The sequence below is a fragment of the Aquila chrysaetos genome, chromosome Z, assembly GCF_900496995.4.
Source record: "Aquila chrysaetos chrysaetos chromosome Z, bAquChr1.4, whole genome shotgun sequence".
Classification (NCBI taxonomy): domain Eukaryota; kingdom Metazoa; phylum Chordata; class Aves; order Accipitriformes; family Accipitridae; genus Aquila; species Aquila chrysaetos.
In genome coordinates, this window is record NC_044030.1 from 77,016,406 (window position 1) to 77,032,116 (window position 15,711).

The 15,711-nt window shown below is 64.2% G+C and overlaps 1 protein-coding gene across 1 annotated transcript; it reads right to left on the bottom strand.

Moving 5' to 3' along the window:
- Window positions 1-367: 367 nt before the first annotated feature.
- Window positions 368-11,481, bottom strand: PHF24 (PHD finger protein 24). The gene is made up of 8 exons (XM_030005644.1): window positions 11,122-11,481; window positions 5,234-5,606; window positions 4,115-4,300; window positions 3,576-3,654; window positions 3,263-3,465; window positions 2,604-2,770; window positions 2,279-2,380; window positions 368-2,152 (listed from the first exon to the last, which is right to left on the bottom strand). The coding sequence occupies exons 2-8, from the start codon at window positions 5,600-5,602 to the stop codon at window positions 2,056-2,058; spliced, it is 1,203 nt and encodes a 400-aa protein (XP_029861504.1). The 5' UTR covers window positions 5,603-5,606; window positions 11,122-11,481; the 3' UTR covers window positions 368-2,055.
- Between the last annotated feature and the right edge of the window lie 4,230 nt (window positions 11,482-15,711).

A 15,711-nucleotide genomic window follows, 5' to 3' on the forward strand; every position in this document is an offset into this window, starting at 1 on the left:
CCGCTGCAAACAGCCTGTTCCCAGCATCCAGCTGTCCCCGGTGCCTAGTGCTCTGTTCGCAGCCTCCAGTGCCTCTACAGGCAAGGAGCACCCTCATCCCAGTGGATGGTGTGGTTGTGGGGCCAGCCAGGCACTCTCCCCACTGTGTGCTCTCCTGGTGAGATGTGGGGCACCCCAAGTTTGCAGGGTCCTGGGTGCAACCCCAGGCTTCCCCCTGTCGCTGCTGTGGGACACTCTGGGGACACGAGGCCTGATGAGACAGGGACCCGAGGGCCGGGTCAGGGTGATAAACACAACAGGCAGCTGTGGGGTCCCCAGAAATCCCTGAGGAGAAGCCAGAAGTCCCGTAAGCACGCCAGCCGGAGGCTAGTTGGACACAGCTGTTTAATGGATGCTTCTCAGTACAGAGCGGGTGCTGCAACCCATGCACCCACGGCCGCCTCCTCGCCATGGCCATGGCTCTGGCCCCATCTTGACCTGGCATCCAAAATATCCCCATTGGCCTGGCACGCCAGGACGGTAGAGAAAGATGTCATGGCACTGGCATGCCTCCCTGTCTTGCAGCGGGAAGAGTCCCGGGAAAGGGGACCTGTGCACTGACTGGGGAAGGGGGGGGGGCTGAGAGGGACGGTGCCCCCATCGCATCAGGGGGTGGAGGTGAGGGAGTGACCAGGCTTTCACAGATGCATCCCTGGTCTGTGCACACCCTGGGGCACCCCGGCTGAGCCAGGGCACGCCAGGCAGGGAGAGACTGAGGGCACCGCGGGGAAAGGGTCGGAGGGTCAGGGGCAGCTGCTGGGGCTGCTGTGGGAGCTGGGCATCCTGACTCCTGGTGTGTGTGGGGCGAGGTTTACGGGGGTCCGGGCTCCTTCACCTGTGGGCTGAGCGCATCCGTCCGTCTTAGGGCCGCTGGGCATCAACCCTGCCCAGAGACTGCCTCATCCCTGCAGCTGACACCCTGGGGGGCTCTGAGGTCTGTCTCCTCCTCCTCCTCGCCGGAGCACTAATGCCCCCAGTGAGGTGGGGATGCCCGCTCGCCATGCTGGGGAGGGAGCAGGAGTGAATGGGGCTGGTGTGGGGACCGGAACGCTGAGCCCGGGGAGAGCATCCCGTGGGACCAGGGGGACAGGAGGGGACGAGGGATGCAGGGGAGCGCTCCTGTGCATCAGACCTTGCCCTCCCACCCCCCGGGTGCTTTCTGTTCCCGATGTTCCTTTCTGTTCCTTTCTGTTCCTTCCCACACCATCGCTGTTGGCATTAAACGGTTGATCCCCAGCAGGGCAGGGTCAAGCCGTGCTGAGAAACACTCTCCCAGACACGGTCACGAGCTGTGGGTGCAAGGACGGACGTCCTGGGCTCCAGCCCCGGTTGGAGCCGGGCAGGGATGTGAAAGAGGCCAAGCGGGGGTCAGCCGCGGCCTGCCTCCGAGGAGTCAGCTTGCCGCAGACGCCCGGGGTGCTGCTGCCCCGCTGCCCCACGGTGCTGCAGGAGGCTGGGGGTGCACGGCTGCCCTGGCCTCCGCTCTCGCCCCACAAATACCCGGACCCAGCTCCAGGACCAGAGCGAGCCCCACTTCTCCTGGTTGGGGGGGGGGGGTGTGTGTGGGGTGTGCAGACCCTGCTCGGTCGGCGGGTCTCCGGGGTCAGGTCCCCGGTTGCTCCCGGCGCTGGCGGGTGAGGGGGTGCGGTGGGGCCGGGGATGGCGGGGGCCGCAGGCTGCCTGCTCCCTGCGCCCCACGGCATCCCTGGGCACCGGACCCCCCCCCCCCCCACAGCGGACCCCTGTGGGGCGTGGGGGCGGTGGGGCCACTCCCTGCCCCGCCCCACCTCCCCCCCACCAATCAGAGCCGCCAGAGCCGCACCCGCTCCCTCAGCCCGTTGTGGGAGCTGGGCGCCCGTCCTCTTCGCAGCCAATCCGAAGCGGAGGCAGGGGGAGAGGGCAGAGCGGCCGCTCGCCCGCCAGCCAATCGGCGGCCGGCTCCGCCCACAGGGGAGGGCGGGGCAGGTCTCCGTGGCGGGAGAGGCCTCGCCGCCCAAGATGGCGGCGCTGCTGGGGCTAGGCGGGGGGCTGCAGGTGGAGGGCAGCGCTGTTGGGGCGGGCGGCCAGGATGTAGGCGACGTTCTCCCGCAGGAAGCTGGGCCAGTCGACGGGCCTGCGGGCAAAGGCGGGCTCAGCGGACGTCCCCACACTGCTGCTCCCCCCCATGCCTACCTCCAAAATGGCGGCGGGGGGTGTGTGTGTGTGTGTCCTCCCCCCCGCCAAACCACCCCCAGCTCACCTGGCCTCCTCCTGCTCTGCAGCCGCCGGGGTCTTCTCCTGGCTCTTGCCGCTGCCGCTGCTGGCGGGGCTGCTCTCCGACATGGGCCCTACGTGGCTGATACTGGGAGTGGGGGGGGGGAGGAGGGTGGGCTTCGTCCCACCTCCTTGCGCCCCAAATGGCGGCAGCCGGGGGGAAGAGGGTGCGCGGGGCCACGGAGGGGGAGGTGGCGGGAAGGGGGGGGGGGCACCCGTATGTACGCCGAGACCCTTCGGCGGGTGCTGGGACCGTGGCGAGAGTCCCCGGCAGGGCCGTCGCCCCCACCCCGGGGTGGGCGTCCCCATACCTGACGTTGCAGGACGGCGTCTCCTTCTGGTGCTTGCGGAACCAGGCGTGCCGGGCGCGGCGGCTCTCGCCCTCCCCGATGAAGCCGTCGCTGTCCTGGTCCAGGGCCAGGAAGGCCGCCCGCGCCCGCTCCCGCTCCTTGGCCGTCAGCAGCCGCAGCAGGGCGTTCTGGGGGGGGGCGGAGAGGGGAAGGGGGAGTGCTTGCCCCACGGGAAACACCCCTGGTCCCATGCCCAACGCCGTGGGGGTCTCCCGCTCTGGGTGTCACAGCTGTGGGTGCTGGCCGTGGGAGAAAGCCCTGGGTGCCGTGGCTGTGGGTGTTGGCCGTGGGAGCTGGACTTGGGTGGCGTGGCCACGGGTGCTGGCTGTGGGAGCTGGTCCTGGGTGCCATGGCCATGGGTGCCAGCCGTGGGAGCTGGACTTGGGGGGCATGGATATGGGTGATGGCTGCGGTGGCTGTCCACGTGCACTGTGGCCGTGGGAGCTAGCCTCAGGTGCCGTGGCTGAGGGAGGTGGCCGCAGGTGCTGCAGCCATGGGTGCTGGCCGTGGAAGACAGCCCCAGGTGCCGTGGCCGTGGGTGCTGGCTGTGGGAGTTGGCCCTGGGTGCCGTGGCCGTGGGTGCTGGCTGCGGGAGACAGCCCTGGGTGCTGGAGCTGTACCTGTGGCCGTAGTTTCTGCAGCAGCTGGATGGACTCGTGGGAGAGGAAGTCGTGCCACTCGATGTGCCCCTTCTTGTCGGGGTCCAGGGCGGAGAACTGCAGGGCTGCCTGCTCCTCCTGCGCCTCGGCCATGGGCCGCTCGAACTGCTGCTTGTGCACCAGGTGTTTGTAGTGCAGGAAGTCGTCCAGGGTCAGGCAGGTCTCTGCGGGGGACAGATTGGCTGTGCGGTGCCCGGGGAGGGGGCAGCCACCCCCCCCCACCCCCAGCTGCCTCCCACAGCCGTCCGCGACCCGCCATGGGAAGGGTCCGCACCTGGAATGATCTTGCAGTGCCGCAGGGTCTCCATCAGGCTGTACATCTCTTCCTCCGTCAGCAGGAGATTCAGGTTGTCCTGGGTTGTGGGGCAGAGAGGAGCCGTAGGGCAAAGGCACGGGATGGTGCGAGCACCCGCCCGTGCCGTGTCACCGGGATCCCTTGAAGGCGCGTGGGTGTGGGCGCGCAGAGAGGGACGGTGCGGTGTGTCACCCAGGGGTGCCGCAGTGGGGTGGCTTTACGCCCCTGGGCTTTGGGTGCCATTTCAGCTCTACGATGGCTCTTCATGTGCCCAGCGGCATGACCGCTGGTGTCACGTCCCCCGCCAAGGCTGCTGGGGTGGGGAGGTGGTTAAGGGCCTCTGTCCCCTCCCATCCAGTGGCTCCCCATCAGGCCAGGGTGGGTGGCAGGAGCTGGGGAGCAGCGGGTCCCCCATCGCCCCAGACCAGGCTGCAATGTTGGACCCTGCTCATGTCCGTGCTGGGGAGCAGCCACCACCTGGCAGAAGCCTGGTGTGTCCCCCCGCCCCGGGTACTCACGCAGTAGTAGCAGCTCCAGCCCGTCTCGGTGTGCGCCGTCTCCGTCACCTCCACGGCGCTGTCGTTCTGCAGGTAGCCCATGCGGCGCAGGCAGCCATCGTGGTACACCCGGCTGCAGACGCGGCAGGGGAAGAGGCTCTCGGCTGTCCACACCTCGCAGATCTCGCACATCTCGTCATTGAGGACCTGGGGAGAGACGGGCAGCTGCTCAGAGGGGGAGCGTGGGCAAGGGGCTGGCTTCTCAAGGTGGGGGTCAGGGTGGTTCTTTGCAGGTGGGGATGGAGGTTGGGGGGCAGAGGGGATGGGAAAGTGGGATTGCGTGGGGCTGGCATAGGGAATAGGTGGGTGGTAGGGTCATAGGGGGCACAGCTGGTGGGTTTAGAGGAGGGTGGATGGGTTTGTGGGGTTGAATGGAGGGTGGATGGGTCTGGCTGAAGGCTCGGTGGGGCTGTGGGGTCGTAGGTTCTCTGGGTTGTGTGGAAAGCCGGGCTGTGGCGTTGTAGGTTGGCTGGTCTTTAGGGTTGTAGTATGGGTGAGTGGAAGTGCTGATGTGTGGGTTGGCTGGTTGTAGGTGTAGACGGATAAGCGGTAAGGCTGTAGGTGGGCTGGGGTGCAGGCTTGTTGGGGTGGGTGTATGGATGGGTAGGGTCATGGGTGTGGACGGGTGAGCTGTAGGATTGCGGGCATGGGTGGATAAGCTGTTGGGTTGTAGATGGGCTAGGCTGTAAGGGTCACAGATGTGGGTGGATGGGTTGCGTTGTAGGCTGGCTGGCTGTAGGCTGACGAATGTGTAGATGAGATGGTCCTTCTCTCTTCCCAAAGCTGGAGCTGTCTGTGCCCAGCAGGGACCTCTCCTCTCCAAGACACCCCAGGATCCCTCCAGGGCACATCTGACCAGTTGCATCCTCCTCCCTGCATGGCACCTCCAGCTGCTCAGCCCGGCCCGCAAGCCCCTGCCCCACTGAGCTGCCTTCAAGGCGCTTGTGCCCGGGGAGGCTGTCACTGCCCGGCAGGCACTGGGAACACTTGCACATCCCTCGGGTCTCCCCTGCACATCTCCAGCCCCAGCCCCATCCCCTTCCCTCCCTCCCTCCCTGTCCCCATGCTCCATCTGCTCGCCTGCTCCCGCTGCTCCAGGCTGATGTCCGGGGGCTCATCATCGTGCAGCTCCCGCTTGGGCCGGATGAAGGCGGGTGGCGTGAACCTGTTGGCCCGGTCAAACTCCTCCGGCTCCACGCCCCGGCCGTCCCGCAGCCGTTCCCAGGCCGCCTTGCTGGCGCTGCTCTCCTCCGGCTGGGAAGGTCCTGCTGATGCTTCCTCCTCTCCCTCCTGCACCTCCTGCTCCAGCGTCCCCCGGCGTGTGCCCCCCACCTCTGCCCGCCGCCGTGTCGATGGCTGCTCCCGCAGCCCGTCCTTAAAGGCTGACACGGCCAAGCTGACCTTCTGCACCTTCTCCACCGTCTGCCGCCTGGACATCAGCACACCCATGGCTCTGCGGTGGGAAGGAAGGTACTCAGTGCTAAGGCCTCGGGGTGCAGTGCTGCTCCCCACCCCTGCACCGTGTCCCTGGCTGAAAAAAGGTGTCCCGGTGGTTTTTCCCCCAGCTGTGCGGGAATCAGTTCAGGGCAGGGAGAAGTGGGGGCTCCATGGCAAGCTGGTGCTGGGGTCATCCATGGTGGCCATGGCAAGATGGACCCGAAGCCATGTGGAGATCTGGCCATGGAGGGTCTGAGTGTTGGGGGGAGCAGGACAGCAGGCAGGGAGCTGGTTTGTGGGTGCCCTGCCTCTCCCATCCTTGCTCTGTAGACTCCAGCTTAACAAGAAACACATCCAGGCCCTTCCCACACCAGACCAGTAAATCCCAGAGGGACTGGGACCAGCTGTAACCCTGCCCCTTGCATGCATCTCCTTTCTGCCTTGGAGAAAGCCTCTTTGGCCAACCAAGGGTGAGAGGGGTCCTTCCCTGCAGCTCTGCCCAGGGCTAGGGCGTAGCAGAGCTGGCACTGGGTCTTTCACCTTCCCTACATTTCTCTTCACCCCCCAGTCTCTCTTGGGCTCACATGCTTGCGTGTACGTGTGTGTGCTGCTGCCCTGACTGCTGGGCATCCTGCGTCCTGCAAGGAGCCATGTGGAGAAGCTGGGTCAGCCATGGGAGGGCTGTGAGGGTGCAGGAGCGAAGGGGAGCGGTGCATGGGTCTGAGGCACATGGGTCCCAGGAAGGAATTTTGGCTGCAGGACCGAGGGAAGATCATCTTGGGGTAGAACGGGGAGGGCAATGGCAGCAGCAATAGCAGGTCAGGCTCCATCTCAATGGGGGTGAGCTGAAGCTGGGGAGAAGCAGGATCTGGTTTCCAGCGGTGTGGGGCGCAGCATCACCCCTCTTGTGTCCTGGCACTGCCCCCGTGCCCCGCCAGGGTTGCGTTATGGAAGACGCTGCAGCCAAGAGGCACTCCCAGCGGGTGTCCGGGGACCAGGAGGCAGCACTCGCTGCCTGTGCAAGTGTGGGACGTCAGAGCAGCCATCTCCCGCCCCGCCAGCCTCAGCAGGGAAGTCCTCAGGTAGCGGGATAATTAGCAGCACGATCGCAGATGCCGGGATCTCGTGGCTGTGGCAGGACACGGCGCTGCGGGCACTGCTGTGGCAGGGAGCCTGGGCAGGGTGATTACAGCTGCCCCACATCAGCGGTGCCGAGCAGAGCGTGCTGGCAGGCGGCAGCCCGTGGCCCTTTGCTCATTCCCACACCCGCGAGATGCTCGGCCCCACGCTTTTGCCCCGTGACCCCCAGCCGCGTGGGCTCTGTTCACGCGCACGCGCGGGCGGGCGTGCAAACCCAAACAGCGCCACACGCACATGCATGTGATTTCGCAGCCTCCCCCCACCACCACGGGACCATCTGTGTGCAGATTCCCACGCGAGGAGCTGGGTGTGCAACACATGTGGGCCCCGTCCCACCGGGGGGGGGCCCCAAGTCCCCACATGGGGGGGGGGGGGTCCCAGCAGCGTGCACACGCGTGGGTGGGGGTATTTGCTCCCATCGGCCCCCATGCCTGGCTTAGGGCTGGCGCCCGGCATACTGCAGCTCCTGGGGCTTTGCAAAGGTGGGAGCGGGGAAGAGCTGGAGGCACGTGCCTGAGCCACAACAACAGCATCCCTGCAGCTGTGCCAGCAGGAAAGAAGACATCTGGGTGTCTCTGCCTCCTCGCCGTGCTGCCACCCCCTGCCCGGGCAGCTCAGGACCCCATCGGCCATGGGCAGGATCAGCTCTGCTGCTGGGCAGCATTGCAGCTCTGCCTGCAAGCCAGCGAGCCAGGGGCACCGCGGGGAGATCCCCTCTCCAACGGCTGCCTTTGCAGGTCCCTGCATCACCGAGCGTTGGCGAGATCCTGGCCTCATCCTGCCCAGGGCTTGGGTAGGTGGGGGGGGGGGGGGGCAGGGTGAAGAGCATAGGTCGCCTCCGATTGACTATTGTGCTCAAATATTCTCCACTCACACCCATGTAATGTTTATATGTTGCCCACCAGCCCTCACCAGCCTGCGCGAAGGAGGTTTTTCCCCAGGCAGGAATGTATCCGCAGAATCAAATCTCCCCACCTAGATGCATCCGGTCGTCGAAACTTTATTGCGTCTCTTCTAAAGAAGGCGACGCAAGCCTCGAAAGTGCATGATTACACTTTCACATAGTACAGATGCGAATCATTGGTAAGAAGAGGCAAATCCGGGAACAATTCCCTCCAAACATAGAGGCGAACGAGATGATTTTGCTCGGGTACACAAGTAGAAATAGTTTGGTTTAACTAACCGCACACATGGAAAAAAGGGAACGCCAAGCAGACGTATGAACCCCGAGTACAATAAGCGCTGGAAAAAGGGGGCCTGGGGGGTTTTCCCCTGAAAAATAAAGAAAGAAGACTTGGCACACCAGTCCCCCAGTAGCCGCACTGGTGCTTCTGATCCCCAGCGTGCTGGCAGCATCTCCCTGCAGCACTGTGGGGCTCTGGGTGGCCCATCCCCAGCCACCCTGTGGCACGGCAGGGCAGCCCAGGCATCAGCAGGGCGGCTGGTGTACGGACTTGCTATATCGCCCCAAAATGATGTTCCCTTGTGTGTTCATGGCGTGGTTGCCCCACTGCCTCACGCCACTGCCAGAGGATCCCAGCCCATATCCCAGTTCCCTGTCCTCTCCCAAGGCCACCCCGGGTGTCTCCTGCCACAGTCAGTGCCACCAGCTGCTGCGTGCCTGGAGTCTGGAGGGTGTCACTCCTGTCATGGCTTGTGTCTGTTCTCAGCCCCTCTGGCCTCCCTGTCCTTGCTAGTGCTGCACAGCCGGACCCTGCCTGCTCATCCAGGGGCTGAATGGCTTCACCCCAAGCTCTGTGTCCAGACCCCACTGCCTTTCCACAGGCCCCAATGCTCCCCAGATACCCCAAACCTGCTCCACACTCTCCAGGACCTCCTTTCCCCCATGCCCTGCCTGACCCGTTGGCTGTGCAGGGTGGGGTATCACCCCCACACAGAGCCTGGCCTGGCTCAGGGTTCTGCCAGGCTTGGGGGGTCCCCCCTCTCCCCGGGGACCCCTGGACGTGGCGAGGGGGGACCGAGGCATCCTCACCCCATAGCAGCCCAGCTAACCAAGCAGCCCCTGCATCCCCACATGTCCCCGGGGGAAGGTGTCTCTGCTGCTATTTGTGGCCACCCCTCAAGGTGCCTGGTGGTCGGGACCCGGTGCCACCACCCGGCTCACCTTGGCCCGAGGCACCAAGGCCTCGACCTTGCTGCCGGGTGCCAATACGGGGGCTATTTTTAGGTCGCCCCCACGGAGGAGCTAAATCTGGGCATGGGCTGGAGCTGCCTGCAAACGCCTGGCTCCAGCGAGCCCTGCCGGCACTGGGGGCTGTCACCGTGGGTAGTGATCACCTTCCCACCCCCTTCCCTTCCCTTGCACCAACACCCTACACTCCTGCCCCGTTCCCTGGGCAGCATCCATTCCCCGTGCTGTTCTGGTGGGGATTTGCTCCTTGCTGCTTCATCCCTGCAGCAAAACACCGAGCCAGAAAGCACTTAATCCCTCTAGCCCCCATGGACTCATCTTTCCCAGCCCCACACAGCTCTCTGCATGGGGAAACTGAGGCAAGGCTGTCATGGGGATCAGCCTGTCTTGGGGGGGGGGGGAGATGGGAGCACTGGTGGGATGGAGCTGGTGGCCAGCACGGAGGCACCCTGGGAGAATGAAGCAGGGCAGAGCATCCTGAAGCAAACAGAGCCATCAGTCCCTGCATGGCTCCAAAATCTCCTCTCCCCCATGGCAGCGGGAGCGGGGAGCACCTGTGGCTCGTGCTGGGGTTACAGAGTACCGGGTTCAGCTGTGAGGGTGGCGGTGGGTGCGGGGTGGTGGGTGATGCGTGGGTGGGTGTATCGCAGCACAGCGAGGGCGTTGTGGTGGCTGGGAGCGCAGGATGGCTGCGGTGGGGAGCAGCGCGGGATGGCTGCATTAGGGGTGGATGTGTTACGGGGTGGATGCGTTAGGGGTGGATTTGTTACAGGGTGGATGTTCTACGGCATGGCTAGCAGAACAGGGTGGGTGTTACAGCCCGGTGGGGGGTGTGCAGGCTGTGGGTACGGCGTGGGTGGTGGCTTTGGGTGCAGGGATGTTGGTGTGGGTGTGTGGTGGTGTCTGTGGTGGATGGGGGTGTGGGATGAGTGTGTTTCGGGGGCCATGGGTGCAGAGTGGTCTGTTGCAGTGCCTGGCAGTGGCATGGGGAGCTGAGGGTGCAGAGCCATAGGGCCCATAGGGTTGGCTGTTGGCTCCTTGCCTGCCCCCCCCCGCAGCCATCCTTGCCTGCCCCACGTTGCATCCTCGATGCAAAGCCCTGCCAGCGAACCAAGGGCCAGCAGGTTCTTGGGCTGGTGCATGCCATGAGCAGGGTCCATGGCGCTCCCTCCACCCACCCTCAAGGGGACGCAGCAGGGGTGCACCAGGAGCAGGACCCCCTCCCAGGCACCCTGGCCGGGGGGGAAAAATGCGCCTTGTCCCCATGGGGTCCCTGCGGGCCAGGCCTCCTCCCTGCCCTCTCCAGGCTCCGGGTGTTTTTACCCCCCAGTGCTGTGCCTTCCTGGGAGCAGCATTAGGGACCTGGGGACAGAGGGATGGGGTACCAATGGGGATGACACCCTGGGGACCCGGGGCCCCATGGCAGCCTGGTCCCAGGGCTCGGTCTGAAGGGCACCAAGCAGGGCTGGGAGGAGCTGCTGTGGCTCTGGCACAGCCCTGCACACCCTGCCAGCCGCTGCCTGCCTGGGGCGAGGGGGGCCAGGCAGTGCAGGGAGCAGGCTCTGCTTGGGGACTCCGCATCCCACCTCCTTGAGCAGGCTGGGGATGCTTGGAGGGGTCTGGCAGCACCGCTGTGTCCCCTCTCCCTGGCAGGTGGCACATGCTGGGACTGTGGCACTGCTGGGGCTGCTGCTGCGAGGTGACCTCGTTGTCAAAGGGCAGGGGGGTCCGTGGTTGATTGTACCCTCCCCACACTCTGCAGGGCTGCAGGAGCCTGGTGGGGAGGTCTGGGGAGTGGCTGGAGACCCAGCTGTGCTGTGTCCCCCTCCTGGGGACACCGAGCTGGTGGCTGCTCTCCCTGCTGGATCAGGCTGCCCATCCTGCCACGCCATGGCAGATTTTATAGGTGTGTCGCATGTTTCCATCTCCCAGAGGGGGATGAAAATGCCGTGACAGCAGAGTCCCTTCCCCTGCAGCAGACACGGCTCCTGCTCAGCTCCCCACTTCTCTTCCTCATCTCCCTCCCCAGCCCCTCTCCCCAGCACCCACATGAGGACCCCAATGCCTGGGCAGGACCCTCCCACCCCTTTCACATCCCCACTCCCAGGCACCCCATCCCAGGAGCCTGGCACCAGGACCCTGGGAGCAGCAGGGGTACCCACCCATGGGTGCTGTGACATGCGGCCAGCCCATGCCATGCACTGGGCAAAGAGCCAACGGCAGCAAAAAAGGCACTTACCAGGGTCAGGGTCTGTCTGGGGAGCACGAGCCCTAGAAAGCAGTCCACACGGTGTCCATTGCCGCTGCCTCTGGCCACGACCCCCTCTCCACTCGAGGGTGCTCACTGCATCCCGCGCCCTGCATGCAAATCCCCGCCGGGGGATGGAGCGGCGAGGCTGGTACCCGGGGAGCCAGAGCCCTGCACTTGCTGCCGGAGGATGCAGGAGACAGCAAGATGCTGGGAGTGGATGCCTGTGTCTAGTGCGCGCACACACACACACACACGCGCGCACACTGAGGAAGCAGGGAGCTTGTGACTGGGGCTGAGCAGATGCAGCCTGGTTTGCTGTCCCTGTACCAATTGCTGCCTGAGCTATGTTAAACAGCTCTCTGAGACATGAAGCATTTTTTTAACCGGGCTGACGTTGGCTGGGAGACACCAATAAAAGCTTTCCCTGCATCTCCTCTGGCCCCCCGGGCCGAACTGCCTTTCTTCGAGACAACCTCAAGGACTACGGAGATGGGGCTGCATCCGTGGAGAAGTGAAGGTCTCCCCTGCCCACCCGCAGGGTCTTCCCTGGACCCAGCGGCATGGGCACAGGCTACCTGCAACTGCTTTAACCCAATGCCTGCTGGTCAGCGTTGCAGGCAGGCTGTCCTCCCGGTGCTGCGGTGCAGCAGGGGCATAGGCAGCCCTGTGTGCCCGGTGCAATGCAGCACCACGGGTTTCGGTTCCCCTGGTCCCCAGGACTGGATGTTACTTGGGTGCACACCACAGGGCTGCAGCAGGCCTGGGGGCTCACAGAGGGTGCAAGGGAGGTGATGGGGCAGGAGGGAGGGTGCTGGGCTGGAGAGGAGAGCACAGCCCTAATGCAGCACTTCTGAAGGCGGGATATCTGCTCCACGTGCATCCCCAGCTGCCCTGCACCGTCCTGGTGGAGATAGTCACTCAGCCCCCTGTAACCCTCCTGGGATGGGGTACCACTGGCTGAGGGGGTTGTGCTTTCCCCTTCAAGAGCTGCCAGCTGTACCTGGGGATGATTTAGGGTGCAAAAGCCTCTGAGCCCTCCTAGGAGCAGCTTCCAGCCAGGCCTGGGATTAGTGTTGAAGGTTAGCACAGAGGGGCCTGGGCAGTGGGGATGGCTGCAGGGCTGCCATACCTCTCTGCCAGGCTGGATACAACAGATCCTGTCCTGGCTAGGGGAGAGGGATGCTCTGCTCAGTCCCACTGCACTGTTCCTGTCCCTGGGATGCTGCTGGGCTGGGGAACCCTACACCCCAGCCTGATATCCTGGCCATGCCAGCCCCTGTGCCCTCCATGGGGCAGGGCCTGCCCGGCTCCGTGCAGACCCGCCAGCCCCACAGAGCAGTGGACATCTGTGCATGCGTGCAGTGACGTGTGTGTCTGCAGAGGGGCTCAGGAGGCCTCAGTAGAGCAGTGAGCGGCAGTGGGGGGACGTCACCTTTCCCATGCAGAGAACCTGGGGACCATGGGGTGGGAGCCATGGGATGAAGGACCATTCAGCGGCTGAAGCTTGGTGGCTCCCAGGAGATGGGCAGCACCATCCCTGAGGTCTTCCCAATCTCTTAAAAAGCCTGTGCTGGACCCAGCGTCCAATATACCTGCAGTGCCCTGCCTCTCCAGCAGCAAGTAGCAAGGGCAGGGCAGCCTCGAGGGTGCTCCCAGCACCATATTCGGGGCAGGTTTGCTCCAGCCTGTGCCACACACTGGTGCCAGGCTAGTTCCTCAGGCTGCTCCTCACCCCTGTGCAAGCCCTCCCTAGACCTGTGGGTGCTGACAGTGGTCCCACAATAGCCATACCTCCATTACAGACTCTTCCCACTCCCCCACGTCTCAGCTAGGAGTGAGCTGGGACCGTCTGCAGCTCCTGTCACCTGCAAAGCAGAGCCGGGGGCTGGGAAAGGTAGCATCTGGGTGCTGCACCGGGACCTGAGCGAGATGTGCAAAGGCTGCAGACAGGATTTATCTGCTTTCGGCTTGTGGCTGTCAGGTCCTGTCTTGCTTTGCTCCATCGGCCGTGGGTCCCTCTGGTCGCCTTGCCCTGGCCCAGGGTGCCTCTCTGTGCTTCATCCTTCCCCAGGGGTGCTTCCCTTTAGGGTGAATCACATTTTGCATTATTTGGTCTGGGGAGCACGGTGGAAATGTCCTGGGATGCGTGTGGGGTGGAGAAAGTGGAGGCCAGCTCTAAATGAGGCCAGAGGAAAACATCACCGCAGATGAACCCTGGTCCCGGAGGACTAGGTGGAGGGGGAGGCGGTGGAGGAAGAGTGTGCCGGCAGGCTGTGAAAGCTTTAAGTGCCTCTGTGGGGAGAGCCCTGCCCCGGTGGGCCCCCGGCCGAGTGCAGCGGTTCCTGGAAAAGCAAAGGCGAGGAGCCCCAGCCTTGCTCCTGTTCAAGCTGCAGAGGGGCTTGGGGGTCCCGCTGCCGTCTGCCCTGCTGCTTTGCGGTCCCTTCCGTAGCATGGCCATGCTGTACCCTCGCAGCAAGGCTCTGTGGACCGGGCTGGCTGAGCCTGGAGGGTGGGAGCTGCTCGCCAGCCTTTGGGTGCACCAGGGCCCAGCCGGCGGGTGCGGTGTCCCACCAAAGGAGAGCTGCAGCCCAGATCCATTTCTGCAAGGGGCGTCCAGCAGCCTCTGCCCCGTGCAAGATGCAGGATGCTCTCGCACCCCCTGGGGAGATGGAAGACATGGTCCCCTGCCCTCTCCGAAAAGCCACAGCATGGCCGGGCGCCTGTCGGAGCGGCCATGATGGCAACAGGCTAGGAAAGCTCTTGGCGGAGCCGGCAGCGCCGGGCTGCCGGAGGAGGGCTGCAGGGGCGGAGGTGAGAGCTGAGCTGCAGCAGGAATGTGCATTTTCGTCAGCTCCCCCCCCCCCGCTCCAAAATCTCGCATGACGCCCACGTGTAGGTCACTGGCTGCTGCAGCGACGTGGCGTGTGGGCTCACCATCTGCGGCTGCTTCTGGAGCCCGCCACCTGGGAACGCTGCCTCATGCCGCCCTGGCTCGTCCCGGCTCCCGCCTGGCACCCGGCCCTGAAGCCACCAGCACCCTGGGGGGCCACAGGGTGAAGGATTTGCTCTTTGATGGGGGGACCCGAACTTTTGGCTCCTGCCAAGAAGCAGGAGCAGCAGTGGCAGGGCGACTGCATGAGCCGGCGTTCCTGCCAGTCAGCGGGGGGTGATGGGAAAGAGAACTTGTCAAAATAGCGAGATATCTTTTTTCAGGAGATTACAAGTTTGGCTGATGGAGATAATAGTGTTGACGCGCTGCGGGAAGGGTTTGGAGAAGCGTCGGCACACCTCGCGGCAGCTGGTTCAGGCGGGGAGGATGATGCCAAAATCAGCATGAAATGGGATAAAAACTGGCTGCCTGATGGGCTGCCGTGTAAGACTGCAGGCAGGGAAAGGCAGAGCATCGCCCATCACTGGGAACAAGCAGCACAGGAGCAAGCCCATGAGCGAGGGAGACCATTCCTGGTTCCCTCCAGCTGTCCCAGCCCATGCCCTCCACCTGTGTGGGCTCCACACAGGGGAAGGGGCTTGGATCCCACCCATATACCTGATCCCGGCTGCAGACATGATCCTGCTCTCCATGGCACCGAAGTGAGACATCTGATGCTGGCTGCAGACAGCACCTCCCAAGGCCACCTGCTGATGGCTCTCCTTCATGTCCACTGACAGCTGTCCATCATGTTCACTGATGGCTCTCCATCACTGTCCCTGGACATTCACACTGACTCATTGGCGGTTGTCCGTCACACCCCTGGTCATCACCGTAGGTGCTGTGCATGAGGCTGACGGCTGTCTGTCACCCTCCCACCACTGAGGGCAGATCATTGACACCGCCTGTCACACCCCTGGCCATCAATGCAGCTGTCCTCTGCTGATCCCACACCCCAACAACTCATCCATTGCTTCCCACAGCCTCCGGCTCCCTGCAGCCCCAGCCTGATGGTGGAGGGGGGCTGCAGCCCTATGCCCCCCACCCCAAAGGCTTCAACCAGCTTCCCTTGGGGGGGCCAGTTCCCTGGAGCAGCTCCTCACCCTGGGCTGCTCTGACACCTTCCCTCTCCCACTCCTGTCCCCCCCAACAGTCCCTGCCCCGGTTGTGTGTGGGGGGCTGCAGTGCCGATGCCATTGCAAACTGCTGATGGGGTGGTGGCTGCTCTGTGGCTCCTGCTCTCTGCATTCACCCTGCCGTGCTCTCAGGGATGGTGATGGGGACAGGGATGGGGATGGCAGGTCCCGGCTTTCCCCCTGCCCTCGGTGGTCAGGGTGCCCTGAGCAGAAGCTGCCAGATGGTGCACAGCATGGATGCAACCCCTCCTTTGGCCCCCATCAGCAGAAGCGCAGTAACAAACCCAAAGTAGGTTAAGACGCCACAGATGCTGGCTGTGTGCCTTGCGGCCATGGCACTGTGTGTGTTTGCTCTGAGTTTTTCCCTCCCAACCCAGGGCTGGAGTGCAGAGCTCTTGCAGGGCATAATTACTGAGCAGCCGTGTGTGCACTGTCAGGGTGCAAGGGCTGGCTTTGCCCCCTTCCTAGCAGCTTTTATGGCACCCCAAAATCCCCCAGTACTAAAGCCTGGAG